This window comes from Salvelinus namaycush, chromosome 17 (assembly GCF_016432855.1).
Source record: "Salvelinus namaycush isolate Seneca chromosome 17, SaNama_1.0, whole genome shotgun sequence".
Taxonomy (NCBI): Eukaryota; Metazoa; Chordata; class Actinopteri; order Salmoniformes; family Salmonidae; genus Salvelinus; species Salvelinus namaycush.
The window spans coordinates 219,610-235,178 of NC_052323.1; the positions used below are offsets into that span (position 1 = coordinate 219,610).

Sequence of the window (15,569 nt, forward strand, 5' to 3'; positions counted from 1 at the left end):
CCAGGAGACAGGCCAGTACATCAGGAGACGTGGAGGAGGCCGTAGGAGGGCAACAACCCAGCAGCAGGACCGCTACCTCCGCCTTTGTGCAAGGAGGAGCAGGAGGACGACTGCCAGAGCCCTGCAAAATGACCTCCAGCAGGCCACAAATGTGCATGTGTCTCCTCAAACGGTCAGAAACAGACTCCATGAGGGTGGTATGAGGGCCCGACGTCCACAGGTGGGGGTTGTGCTTACAGCCCAACACCGTGCAGGACGTTTGGCATTTGCCAGAGAACACCAAGATTGGCAAATTCGCCACTGGCGCCCTGTGCTCTTCACAGATGAAAGTAGGTTCACACTGAGCACATGTGACAGACGTGACAGAGTCTGGAGACGCCGTGGAGAACGTTCTGCTGCCTGCAACATCCTCCAGCATGACCGGTTTGGCGGTGGGTCAGTTATGGTGTGGGGTGGCATTTCTTTGGGGGGCCGCACAGTCCTCCATGGGCTCGCCAGAGGTAGCCTGACTGCCATTAGGTACCGAGATGAGATCCTCAGACCCCTTGTGAGACCATATGCTGGTGCGGTTGGCCCTGGGTTCCTCCTAATGCAAGACAATGCTAGACCTCATGTGGCTGGAGTGTGTCAGCAGTTCCTGCAAGAGGAAGGCATTGATGCTATGGACTGGCCCGCCCGTTCCCCAGACCTGAATCCAATTGAGCACATCTGGGACATCATGTCTCGCTCCATCCACCAACGCCACGTTGCACCACAGACTGTCCAGGAGTTGGCGGATGCTTTAGTCCAGGTCTGGGAGGAGATCCCTCAGGAGACCATCCGCCACCTCATCAGGAGCATGCCCAGGCGTTGTAGGGAGGTTATACAGGCACGTGGTGGCCACACACACTACTGAGCCTCATTTTGACTTGTTTTAAGGACATTACATCAAAGTTGGATCAGCCTGTAGTGTGGTTTTCCACTTTAATTTTGAGTGTGACTCCAAATCCAGACCTCCATGGGTTGATAAATTTGATTTCCATTGATAATTTTTGTGTGATTTTGTTGTCAGGACATTCAACTATGTAAAGAAAAAAGTATTTAATAAGAATATTTCATTCATTCAGATCTAGGATGTGTTATTTTAGTGTTCCCTTTATTTTTTTGAGCAGTGTATAAATGTGCAAACATTTCTAAACCTGTTTTTGCTCTGTCATTATGGGGTATTGTGTATTGATTGAGAAACATTTTTAATGTCATCCATTTTAGAATGATGCTTTAATGTAACAAAATGTGGAAACGGTCAAGGGGTCTGAATACTTTCCAAATGCACTGTACATTCTTTTTAAGCAGGGTTCATACAGTCATTGGCAAGTCAAATGCAAGGACTTTCTTGTAATTGTGTAATTTATATACTTGTCCATATAGGGCCCAAAAAAGTTTCTTAAAGTGCAGTCGCAAAAACCATCCAGCGCTATGATGAAACTGGCTCTCATGAGTACTGTCTCAGGAATGGACGACCCATACTTACCTCTGCTGCAGAGATTGCAGCCCAAATAAATGCTTCAGAGTTAACCTCTCTAGGGTACGTGAGACATTAGCGTCCCACCTCTTCAACAGCCAGTGAAAGTGTAGGGCGCCAAATTCAAAACAACAGAAATCCCATAATTAAAATTCATTAACATACATATTTTTTTACACCATTTTAAAGATACACTTGTTGTAAATCCAGCCACAGTGTCCGATTTCAAAAAAGCTTTACGAAAGCAAACCAAACGATTATGTTAGGTGAGTGCCTATTCACAGAATAACACAGCCATTTTTCCAGCCAAAGAGAGGATTTACAAAAAGAAATATAGATCAAATTAACCTTTCTAGGACACACGTTCCGCTAGCGGAACCCCCCCCACAACATTCCGCTAAAAAGGCAGCGCGGGAAATGCAAAAATATTTTTTTTAAATATGTAACTTTCACACATTAAGAAGTCCAATACAGCAAATGAAAGATAAACATCTTGTTAATCTACCCATCGTGTCCGATTTAAAAAAATAAATAATAATAATAATTTAAAAAGTTTTACAGCGAAAACACAACAAATTTGTTAGATCACAAGTCCAAAAAACACACAGCCATTTTTCCCAGCAAAAGAGAGTAGTCACAAAAAGCAGAAATAGAGATAAAATTAATCACTAACCTTTGGTCTTCATCAGATGACACTCAGTACATCATGTTACACAATACATGTATGTTTTGTTCGATAATGTGCATTTGTATATCCAAAAATCTTAGTTTACATTGGCGCCATGTTCAGAAATGCCTCCAAAATATCCAGAGAAATTGCAGAGAGCCACATCTAATAACAGAAATACTCATCATACACTTTGATGAAAGATACATGTTTTACTTAGAATTAAAGATACACTTGTTCTTAATGCAACCACTGTGTCAGATCTTTAAAAATAAATTACAGAAAAAGCACACCATGCAGTAATCTGAGACGGCGCTCAGAAATACACAACATTTCTCCGCCATGTTGGAGTCAACAGAAATATGAAATTACATATATGAAATATTCCCTTACCTTTGATGATCTTCATCAGAATGCACTCCCAGGAATCCTAGTTCCACAATAAATTGTTGTTTTGTTCGATAATGTCAATTATTTATGTCCAAGTCGGACGAAAACTTCAAAAAGTTATATCACAGGTCGAATAAACTTGTCAAACTAAGTAGATAATCAATCTTCAGGATGTTGTTTTCATGTATATCCAATAACGTTCCAACCGGAGCATTCCTTCGTGTCTGTAGAAGTAATGGAACGCAACGCGATATCATGTGGAATGCGCGTGACCAGGAACTGGCAATCTGCCAGACCACTGACTCGTTCCCCTCTCATCCGGCCCCACAACACAGTATAAGCTTCATTCAACGTTCTACAGACTGTTGACATCTAGTGGAAAGCGTAGGAAGTGCAAACAGATCCATATCTTACTGGGATTTGAACAGGCGATGAGTTGAATATCGGCCAGCCTCAGAATTTCCACTTCCTGTTTGGAAGTTTGCCTGCCATATGAGTTATGTTATACTCACAGACATAATTCTAACAGTTTTAGAAACTTCAGAGGTCGACCGATTTTATGATTTTTCAACGCCGATACCGATTATTGGAGGACAAAAAAGGCCGATACCGATTTAATCGACCGACAAAAGTGTATATATATCATACACACACACATTTTTGTACTAATGACAATTGCAACAATACTGAATGAACAATGAACACTTTTATTTTAACTTAATATAATACATAAATAAAATCAATTTAGTCTCAAATAACATGAGAACATATGTTAAAACGAACCACCAGCTTTCATGGGTCTTCAATATTCCCAGTTAAGAAGTTTTGGGTTGTAGTGCAGAAAGCAGAGCTTGTCTGCATGGTCCCCTGTCAGTCTGCTCCTCTGCGAAACACAGACCTTATTTGAAGTAGATCAAGACATTCTCTATGGAAGACATGAACGGTAAAATAACGAAGGAACCCCTTTCAAGTTCAGCCGCAAGTTATTACAGGAATTATAACGCGTCGACTATTTCTCTCTAAACCATATACCTTTGACTTATCCGGAAACTATTACCTCGAAAACAAAACGTTTATTCCGTTCCGTATTTTATCTAACGGGTGGCATCCATGAGTCTAAATATTCCTGTTACATTGCACAACCTTCAATGTTATGTCATAATTACGTAAAATTCTGGCAAATTAGTTCGCAAAGAGCCGGGCGGCACAAACTGTTGCATATACCCTGACTCTGCGTGCAATGAACGCAAGAGAAATGACACAATTTCACCTGATTAATATTGCCTGCTAATAATATACACTGCTCAAAAAAATAAAGGGAACACTTAAACAACACAATGTAACTCCAAGTCAATCACACTTCTGTGAAATCAAACTGTCCACTTAGGAAGCAACACTGATTGACAATAAATTTCACATGCTGTTGTGCAAATGGAATAGACAAAAGGTGGAAATTATAGGCAATTAGCAAGACACCCCCAAAAAAGGAGTGATTCTGCAGGTGGTGACCACAGACCACTTCTCAGTTCCTATGCTTCCTGGCTGATGTTTTGGTCACTTTTGAATGCTGGCGGTGCTCTCACTCTAGTGGTAGCATGAGACGGAGTCTACAACCCACACAAGTGGCTCAGGTAGTGCAGTTCATCCAGGATGGCACATCAATGCGAGCTGTGGCAAAAAGGTTTGCTGTGTCTGTCAGCGTAGTGTCCAGAGCATGGAGGCGCTACCAGGAGACAGGCCAGTACATCAGGAGATGTGGAGGAGGCCGTAGGAGGGCAACAACCCAGCAGCAGGACCGCTACCTCCGCCTTTGTGCAAGGAGGTGCACTGCCAGAGCCCTGCAAAATGACCTCCAACAGGCCACAAATGTGCCTGTGTCAGCATATGGTCTCACAAGGGGTCTGAGGATCTCATCTCGGTACCTAATGGCAGTCAGGCTACCTCTGGCGAGCACATGGAGGGCTGTGCGGCCCCACAAAGAAATGCCACCCCACACCATGACTGACCCATCGCCAAACCGGTCATGCTGGAGGATGTTGCAGGCAGCAGAACGTTCTCCACGGTGTCTCCAGACTCTGTCACGTCTGTCACATGTGCTCATGTGCTCAGTGTGAACCTGCTTTCATCTGTGAAGAGCACAGGGCGCCAGTGGCGAATTTGCCAATCTTGGTGTTCTCTGGCAAATGCCAAACGTCCTGCACGGTGTTGGGCTGTAAGCACAACCCCCACCTGTGGACGTCGGGCCCTCATACCACCCTCATGGAGTCTGTTTCTGACCGTTTGAGCAGACATATGCACATTTGTGGCCTGCTGGAGGTCATTTTGCAGGGCTCTGGCAGTGCACCTCCTTGCACAAAGGCGGAGGTAGCGGTCCTGCTGCTGGGTTGTTGCCCTCCTACGGCCTCCTCCACATCTCCTGATGTACTGGCCTGTCTCCTGGTAGCGCCTCCATGCTCTGGACACTACGCTGACAGACACAGCAAACCTTTTTGCCACAGCTCGCATTGATGTGCCATCCTGGATGAACTGCACTACCTGAGCCACTTGTGTGGGTTGTAGACTCCGTCTCATGCTACCACTAGAGTGAGAGCACCGCCAGCATTCAAAAGTGACCAAAACATCAGCCAGGAAGCATAGGAACTGAGAAGTGGTCTGTGGTCACCACCTGCAGAATCACTCCTTTTTTGGGGGTGTCTTGCTAATTGCCTATAATTTCCACCTTTTGTCTATTCCATTTGCACAACAGCATGTGAAATTTATTGTCAATCAGTGTTGCTTCCTAAGTGGACAGTTTGATTTCACAGAAGTGTGATTGACTTGGAGTTACATTGTGTTGTTTAAGTGTTCCCTTTATTTTTTTGAGCAGTGTATTAGCATCTGGTACAGAGTAGGAGGCAGTTCAATTTGGGCACGCTATTCATCCAAAATGAAAATGCTGCCCCCTATCCCTAAAAAGTTAATCACTAACCTTTGATGATCTTCATCAGATGACACTCATAGGACTTCATGTTACACAATACATGTATGTTTTGTTCGGTAAAGTTCATATTTATATCCAAAAATCTGAGTTTACATTGGCGCCTTACGTTCAGAAGTCACAAAACATCCTTTGATTTTGCAGAGAGCCACATCAATTTACAGGAATACTCATAATAAACATTGTTAAAAGATACAACAGTGCAGCCGCTGTGTCAGATTTCAAAAAAACTTTTCAGAAAAAGCAAACCATGCAATAATCTGAGCACGGCGCTCAGAGCCCAATCAAGACACAAATATAGCCGCCATATTATGCAGTCAACAGAAGTCAGAAGTAACAATATAAACATTCACTTACCTTTGATCTTCATCAGAATGCACTCCCAGGAATCCCAGTTCCACAATAAATGTTTGTTTTGTTCGATAATGTCCATCATTTATGTCCAAATTCCTCCTTGTTGTTCTAGCGTTCAGTACACTTTCCAAACTCACGACGCGCGGGCAGGTCCAGCGGAAAGTACGGACGAAAAGTTTAAAAAGTTATATTACAGTCCGTAAAAACATGACAAACGGAGTATTGAATCAATATTAGGATGTTTTTAACATAATTCTTCAATAATGTTCCAACCGGAGTATTCCTGTGTCTACAGAAGTGAAATGGAACAGAGCTCGCTCTCACGTGAACACGCATGGTCAGAGCATGTTCAGGTCATTGCAGACCTGACTCAATCCTCTCTCCTTCGGCCCCACTAAACAGTAGAGGCATCAGACATGGTTTTAACGACTGTTGACATCTAGTGGAAACCTTAGGAAGTGCAACATTACCAATATCCCAATGTATCTTCAATAGGAGCTGAGTTGAAAATATACCAACCTCAGATTTCTCACTTCCTGGTTGGATTTTTTTCTCAGGTTTTTGCCTGCCTGATGAGTTGTGTTATACTCACAGACATCATTCAAACAGTTTTAGAAACGTCAGTGTTTTCTATCCAAATCCGCTAATAATATGCATATTCTAGCTTTAATGGCTTTGTAGCAAGCCGTTTTACTCTGGGCATGCTTTTCATCCGGACGTGAAAATACTACCCCCTACCCCAAAGCAGTTAAAGTAACATACACACCTCAACATCAACTGTTCAGTGGTGCCTGTGTGAATCAGGCCTTCATGGTTGAATTCCTGCAAAGAAACCACGACTAAAGGACACCAATAAGAAGAAGAGACTTGCTTGAGCCAAGAAACACGAGCAATGGACATTAGACCGGTGGAAATGTGTCCTTTGGTCTGGAGTCCAAATATGAGATTTTTGGTTCCAACAAAAATGTGTGTGTGAACGGATGATCTCTGCATGTGTATTTCCCACCGTAAGCATGGAGGAGGAATTGTTTTGGTGTGGGGTGCTCTGCTGGTGACACTGTCTGCGATTTATTTAGAACAAGGCACACTTAACCAGCATGGCTACCACAGCATTCTGCAGCAATACGCCAACCCATCTGGTTTGAGCTTAGTGGGACTATGCATTTTTTTTTCAACAGAACAATGACCCAACACACCTCCAGGCTGTGTAAGGGCCATTTGACCAAGAAGGAGAGTGATGGAGTACTGCATCAGATGACCTGGCCTCCACAATCCCCCGACCTCAACCAAATTGAGATGGTTTGGGATGAGTAGGACCGAAGAGTGAAGAAAAAGCAGCCAACAAGTGCTTAGCATATGTGGGAACTCCTTCAAGACTTTTGGAAAAGCGTTCCAGGTGAAGCTGGTTGAGAGAATGCGAAGAGTGTGCAAAGTTGTCATCAAGGCAAAGGGTGGCTATTTGAAGAATCTGATATATATTTTGATTTGCTTAACACTTTTTTGGTTACTACATGATTCCTTATGTGTTATTTTATAGTTTTGATGTCTTCACAATTATTCTACAATATAGAAAATAGTAAAAATAAAAACCCTTGAATGAGTAGATGTTCTGAAACTTTTGACCGGTAGTGTATTTATTTTATAATTATATCCAGAATAATTAATAGGAATAGCGTTGGGTGTTGCATCATTTTATTTTATTTTATTTCACCTTTATTTAACCAGGTAGGCAAATTGAGAACACGTTCTCATTTACAATTGCGACCTGGCCAAGATAAAGCAAAGCAGTTCGATACATACAACAACACATAGTTACACATGGAGTAGAACAAACATACAGTCAATAATACAGTGAAAAAATAAGTCTATATACAATGTGAGCAAGTGAGGTGAGATAAGGGAGGTGAAGGCAAACAAAATATATATAAAAATAAATAAAAAATATAAAAAGGCCATGGTGGCGAAGTAAATACAATATAGCAAGTAAAAAAAACACGAATGGTTGGTTTGCAGTGGAAGAAAGTGCAAAGTAGAGATAGAAATAATGGGGTGCAAAGGAGCAAAAATAAATAAATGAATACAGTAGGTAAAGAGGTAGTTGTTTGGGCTAAATTATAGATAGGCTATGTACAGGTGCAGTAATCTATGAGCTGCTCTGACAGCTGGTGCTTAAAGCTAGTGAGGGAGATAAGTGTTTCCAATTTCAGAGATTTTTGTAGTTCGTTCCAGTCATTGGCAGCAGAGAACTGGAAGGAGAGGCGGCCAAAGGAAGAATTGGTTTTGGGGGTGACCAGAGAGATATACCTGCTGGAGCGCGTGCTACAGGTAGGTGCTGCTATGGTGACCAGCGAGCTGAGATAAGGGGGGACTTTACCTAGCAGGGTCTTGTAGATGACCTGGAGCCAGTGGGTTTGGCGACGAGTATGAAGCGAGGGCCAGCCAACGAGAGTGTACAGGTCGCAGTGGTGGGTAGTGTAAGGGGCTTTGGTGACAAAACGGATGGCACTGTGATAGACTGCATCCAATTTATTGAGTAGGGTATTGGAGGCTATTTTGTAAATGACATCACCGAAGTCGAGGATTGGTAGGATGGTCAGTTTTACAAGGGTATGTTTGGCAGCATGAGTGAAGGATGCTTTGTTGCGGAATAGGAAGCCAATTCTAGATTTAACTTTGGATTGGAGATGTTTGATGTGAGTCTGGAAGGAGAGTTTACAGTCTAACCAGACACCTAGGTATTTGTAGTTGTCCACATATTCTAAGTCAAAGCCGTCTAGAGTAGTGATGTTGGACAGGCGGGCAGGTGCAGGCAGCGATCGGTTGAAGAGCATGCATTTAGTTTTACTTGTATTTAAGAGCAATTGGAGGCCACGGAAGGAGAGTTGTATGGCATTGAAGCTCGCCTGGAGGGTTGTTAACACAGTGTCAAAAGAAGGGCCAGAAGTATACAGAATAGTGTCGTCTGCGTAGAGGTGGATCAGAGACTCACCAGCAGCAAGAGCGACATCATTGATGTATACAGAGAAGAGAGTCGGTCCAAGAATTGAACCCTGTGGCACCCCCATAGAGACTGCCAGAGGCCCGGACAACAGACCCTCCGATTTGACACACTGAACTCGATCAGAGAAGTAGTTGGTGAACCAGGCGAGGCAATCATTAGAGAAACCAAGGCTGTCGAGTCTGCCGATGAGGATGTGGTGATTGACAGAGTCAAAAGCCTTGGCCAGGTCAATGAATACGGCTGCACAGTATTGTTTCCTATCGATGGCGGTTAAGATAGCGTTTATGACCTTGAGCGTGGCTGAGGTGCACCCATGACCAGCTCTGAAACCAAATTGCATAGCGGAGAAGGTATGGTGGGATTCGAAATGGTCGGTAATCTGTTTGTTGACTTGGCTTTCGAAGACCTTAGAAAGGCAGGGTAGGATAGATATGGGTCTGTAGCTGTTTGGGTTAAGAGTGTCCCCCCCTTTGAAGAGGGGGATAACCGCAGCTGCTTTCCAATCTTAGGGAATCTCAGACGACACGAAAGAGAGGTTGAAAAGGCTAGTAATAGGGGTGGCAACAATTTCAGCAGATAGTTTTAGAAAGAAAGGGTCCAGATTATCTAGCCCGGCTGATTTGTAAGGGTCCAGATTTTGCAGCTCTTTCAGAACATCAGCTGACTGTATTTGGGAGAAAGAGAAATGGGGAAGGCTTGGGCGAGTTGCTGTGGGGGGTGCAGTGCTGTTGACCGGGGTAGGGGTAGCCAGGTGGAAAGCATGACCAGCCGTAGAAAAATGCTTATTGAAATTCTCAATTATAGTGGATTTGTCGGTGGTGACAGTGTTTCCTATCTTAAGTGCAGTTGGAAGCTGGGAGGAGGTGTTCTTATTCTCCATGGACTTTACAGTGTCCCAGAACTTTTTTGAGTTTGTGTTGCAGGAAGCAAATTTCTGCTTGAAAAAGCTAGCCTTGGCTTTTCTAACTGCCTGTGTATATTGGTTCCTAGCTTCCCTGAAAAGTTGCATATCACGGGGGCTGTTCGATGCTAATGCAGAACGCCATAGGATGTTTTTCTGTTGGTTAAGGGCAGTCAGGTCAGGAGAGAACCAAGGGCTATATCTGTTCCTGGTTCTAAATTTCTTGAATGGGGCATGCTTATTCAAGATGGTGAGGAAGGCATTTTAAAAAAATATCCAGGCATCCTCTACTGACGGGATAAGATCAATATCCTTCCAGGATACCTCGGCCAGGTCGATTAGAAAGGCCTGCTCGCTGAAGTGTTTCAGGGAGCGTTTGACAGTGATGAGTGGAGGTCGTTTGACCGCTGACCCATTACGGATGCAGGCAATGAGGCAGTGATCGCTGAGATCTTGGTTGAAAACAGCAGAGGTGTATTTGGAGGGCAAGTTGGTTAGGATGATATCTATGAGGGTACCCGTGTTTACGGAATTGGGGTGGTACCTGGTAGGTTCATTGATAATTTGTGTGAGATTGAGGGCATCTAGCTTAGATTGTAGGATGGCTGGGGTGTTAAGCATGTTCCAATTTAGGTCGCCTAGCAGCACGAGCTCTGAAGATAGATGGGGGGCAATCAGTTCACATATGGTGTCCAGAGCACAGCTGGGGGCAGAGGGTGGTCTATAGCAGGCGGCAACGGTGAGAGACTTGTTTTTAGAGAGGTGGATTTTTAAAAGTAGAAGTTCAAATTGTTTGGGAACAGACCTGGATAGTAAAACAGAACTCTGCAGGCAATCTTTGCAGTAGATTGCAACACCGCCCCCTTTGGCCGTTCTATCTTGTCTGAAAATGTTGTAATTAGGGATGAAAATGTCAGAATTTTTGGTGGTCTTCCTAAGCCAGGATTCAGACACGGCTAAAACATCCAGGTTGGCAGAGTGTGCTAAAGCAGTGAACAAAACAAACTTAGGGAGGAGGCTTCTAATGTTAACATGCATGAAACCAAGGCTATTACGGTTACAGAAGTCATCAAAAGAGAGCGCCTGGGGAATAGGAGTGGAGCTAGGTACTGCAGGGCCTGGGTTCACCTCTACATCACCAGAGGAACAGAGGAGGAGTAGGATAAGGGTACGGCTAAAAGCTATGAGAATTGGTCGTCTAGAACGTCTAGAACAGAGAGTAAAAGGACGTTTCTGGGGGCGATAAAATAGCTTCAAGGAATAATGTACAGACAAAGGTATGGTAGGATGTGAATACAGTGGAGGTAAACCTAGGTATTGAGTGATGATGAGAGAGATATTGTCTCTAGAAACATCATTGAAACCAGGTGATGTCATCGCATATGTGGGTGGTGGAACTGAAAGGTTGGATATGGTATAGTGAACAGGGCTAGAGGCTCTACAGGGAAATAAGCCAATAAACACTAAACAGAACAGCAATGGACAAGGCATATTTACATTAAGGAGAGGCATGCTTAATCGAGTGATCATAAGGGTCCAGTGAGTAGAGGTTGGTTGGGGTCACGGCGATCCAGACAGCTGGCCGGGTAGATGGCTATCGGTAGTAAGATAGCATAGGATGGAAGTCTATTTATTATTATTTTTTTAGACACCTCGTGCGTTTCCGTCGGTAGATTAGTGGGGTTCCGTGTAGTAGAGGGGATCAATCCAATTGGCAAAATAGATATAGTGACCCAAGAAAAATTGTCCGATATACTTATTCAGATAGCAGCCGATAAGACAGCTAACGATTAGCGGGCCCCAGATGAGCGTTCAGGTAACGTTGCGACGGAGGTGCCAGTTGGATAACTCCCTCGGGCAGATAATGTCGACAGTCAGTCGTGAAGGCCCGATGGGGCTCCGCATCTGCAGCAACAACAAAACAAAAAAAAACGGGTCCGGATAGGTGACTGTAGCCCAGGAATGGCTGATGGAACTCCTCAGCTGGCTAGCTTCGGAATAATTTAAGTTTGCTCCGGGATCGACGTAAGCCAATAGTCACACGGTTTGCAGCTAGCTAGCTGCGAAATCAAGGTGCAAACGTCCAGAGCCTGCGGCTGAAATCCGGGGACACTGAGAAAAATAGGCCCGGTATGCTCCGGTCCGAGTCGCGTTGCACAAAAGTGTCGATAGATTATCGAGCTGAAGGAATAGCTGAAGACCACAACGTGGGCAGCTGAAACACCAACGCTAGCCAGCAAACCGGCTAACTTCTGGGCAGCTTCAGATCAGCTACTGGCTAGCTTCTAGTTAGCTTCTGGGTAGCTTCCGGCTAGCTTCTGGCTAGTTTCGGGCCGGCTTCTGGTTAGCCTCTGGCTAGCTACCACTGTGGATTTTCAGATTTGAGGTAAATAATACTTTTTTTTTGTAATTGGTGAGGCGGGTTGCAGGAAAGCTTTTGTAGTTGAGTTCTTGGATAATAAAATATATAAAGATATGCGAAGAAAGGTGTAAATATATATGTATACAGGACACGACAATACGAGGACAAAAAAAGACGTCTGAACTGCTATGCCATCTTGGAACGGTCAGGGAGTCATCATAGTCTATCATATATAAATGAGCACAGTAGACTGTCCAATCCAAGGCACTAAAACATGAACCCATGACCTTGATGCTTTCTCTGTTAAATCTAATGAGACCCTGCTGTAAAGAAAGCCCACAACAACAGATGATCAACATCAATTCGATAGGGATATTAGATCCAGTGTGGATCCAGGCACAACTGTCTTCACCAGCGTGAGGAATGAGGAAAAAAAAGATTTTCTGAACATTGCTTGCGAACACCTTTTATCCAGCACTTGGGCTGTTGATGTTGCGTTGCATGCACTATCACAACAGCTGTTCATCACTTGACTGTCAATTATTTAAAAAAATCCTTCCTGGATCGTATGATGATGATGTGTGAAAATATCATGGCATAACTAATCAGACACCAAATGCGCATCCAACAAGTATTATGCATAATTATTGAAGAACCACGTTAATGACAGTATCGATTTAGGTTTTAAGCATCAAGGTGACTCTTTCAGTTAGAAGCATTAGATTTTGCAATCGTATACTGTACATTTTGTATTTGTGTGCCCATAAGGCAGGGTTTCCCCAAACACTGTACTCGGGACCCCGGATTTACGTTTAGATTTTTGCCCTAGCACGACACAGCTGCTGATTCAAATAATCAACTAATCATCAAGCTTTGACCTTGGAGTCCCGAGGACCGAGTTTGGGAAATGCTGACATAAGGAGACGACAAATGTTACGTAGTTACACTGAATTTCTTAGATCTCTATACAAAAAATTTGACTGAAAGCTAGATCCAGGATTCTTAAAGGGCTCAAGTTCAATGTCTAATTTAACTAATTAATGCTTAAAACATGATATCACAGTAACTTACACTGCCATAAATGCAAGGACAGAAAAGTAATGTATTATGTATTACATTTTGTTACGTTACAGCCTTATTCTAAAATGGATTAAATAAAATCCTCAATCTACACACAGTACCCCATAATGACAAAGCAAAAACAGTTGTTTGCAAATTTTTAATATAAACATACCTTATTCAGACCATTTGCTATGAAACTCAAAATTGAGCTCGGGTGCATCCTGTTTCCATTGATCTTTCAATTGATTGGACATGATTTGGAAAGACACACACCTGTCTATATAATGTCCCACAGTTGACACTGCGTGTCAGAGCAAAAACCAAGCCATGAGGTTAAAGGAATTGTCCATACAGCTCCGAGACAGGATTGTTTTGAGGCACAGATCTGGGAAGGGCACCAAAACATTTCTGCAGCATTGAAAATCCCCAAGAACACAGTGGCCTCCATCATTCTTAAATGGCCGCCCGGCAAAACTGAGCAGTCCGGCGAGATGGGCCTTGGTCAGGGAGTTGACCAAGAACCTGATGGTCACTCTGACAGAGCTCCAGAGTTCTTCTGTGGAGATGGGAGGACCTTCCAGAAGGACAACCATCTCTGCAGCACTCCACCAATCAGGCCTTTATGGTAGAGAGGCCAGACGTAAGCCACTCCTCAGTAAGAGGCACATGACAGCCCGAATGGCATTAGCCAAAAGGCACCTAAAGGACTCTCGGACCATGAGAAACAAGATTCTCTGGTCTGATGAAACCAAGATTGAACTCTTTGGCCAGAATGCAAACCTCACGTCTGGAGGAAACATGGCACCATCTCTACGGTGAAGCATGGTGATGGCAGCATCATGCTGTGAGGATGTTTTTCAGGGACTGGGAGACTAGTCAGGATCGAGGGAAAGATGAACGGAGCAAAGTACAGAGAGATCCTTGATGAAAACTCTATCGAACATTTCAGGAGAGACCTGAAAATAGCTGTGCAGCGACGCTCCCCATCCAACCAGACAGAGCATGAGAGGGTCTGCAGAGAAGAATGGGAGAAACTCCCCAAATACAAGTGTGCCAAGCTTGTAGCGTCATACCCAAGAGGACTTAATCGCTGCCAAAGGTCCTTCAACAAAGTCTGAATACTGATGTAAATGTGAGATTTCAGGTTTATATTTTTTTTATGCATTTGTAAACATTACTAAAAAAACAGTTTTTGCTTTGTTATTAAGTGGTATTGTGTGTAGATTGAGGGGGAAAAAACAATTATCAATTTTAGAATAAAGCTACAATTTAACAAAGTGTGGGAAAAGTCAAGGGGTCTGAATACTTTACGATAGCTGCGTTGTAGCTATATCTTAATGTAATTACATGAACATTTTTGGCAGGTTATTAGCAATGACTTATCACCAGATGTAATAAGTTGTCCAGCATAGGACATTTTCACTAGTACCCTAGTTTATAAAAAGACCCATGTACGTAACCCTCGTTGTCCTCTGGGGCTCTCCTTGGCTGCTTAGTCATCGTGGTGCTCGAAGCGTGAGAAAAAGGTGTTTAGCTTGTCCGGTAGGGCAGCATTGGTGTCCGCGACATGGCTGGCTTTGTTTTTGTAATCCGTGATCGTTAGGAGCCCCTGCCACATGCGCCTCGTGTCCGACCCGCTGAATGCTCCTCCGGCTCTGAGAGGCACGATTAGAGTGGAACACACAGTAACATTCCAGCATCTCTTTCTCTCTACACCAATACGTGTTGAGTAATTAGCAGTCCACTTCAAATTTGAACATTTCCTTCTCTGTTTCCTTCTCTCTGTTCTGTCTCAGGTCAGCGATCTCTCCTTCCATGACTCCCTGGCCACCTTCGTAGCCATCCTCATTGCCCGTCAGTGTCTTCTCCTGGAGGACCTGGTCCGCTGCGTAGCCATCCCTTCCCTCCTCAACGCTGGTAAGAGCCCGTCTTTCACCCCCAGAACCAATGCCAGGGTCCTGTTCATGAGGCACCAAACGAAAAGAAAACCGTGAAATAGGGATGGACTGACTACCTGTACTCGGTCTAATAAGGAACGTTCATTTTCGTTTTCCGTTGCTAAATGTTTTGAAGCGTTTTCGTTGCATGCCATAAGGAACACCAACCAGGCCTTACTCTTAGATTCTTAGATCCCAGTCTCTCCTATTTAATCTAGCCTAAACTCTCTGCCATCTCGGTATAAATGAGTTTACAGTACACAGAGGCCCTGTCTGCCTGCCTCTCTAGGCTTTGAAGATACTCCCATCCCCATAATGCATTACTTTTGTATTTTCTGTCTGAGCAGGAGGGAAACGCCACAGTGTGTTTGGTCCCACTCTGCACAGTGTGTGTGTCTGTGGTGGCCAATCAAGGCT

General features: G+C 43.8%; 1 protein-coding gene across 1 annotated transcript in view; it reads left to right on the forward strand.

Moving 5' to 3' along the window:
- Positions 1–15,569, forward strand: part of LOC120062214 (mediator of RNA polymerase II transcription subunit 12-like) — a 91,504-nt gene that overhangs the window by 25,757 nt on the left and 50,178 nt on the right. Inside the window, exon 23 of the mRNA XM_039012015.1 lies at positions 15,012–15,132. Coding sequence (XP_038867943.1) covers positions 15,012–15,132 — 121 coding nt within the window. The remainder of the gene's footprint in view (positions 1–15,011; positions 15,133–15,569) is intronic.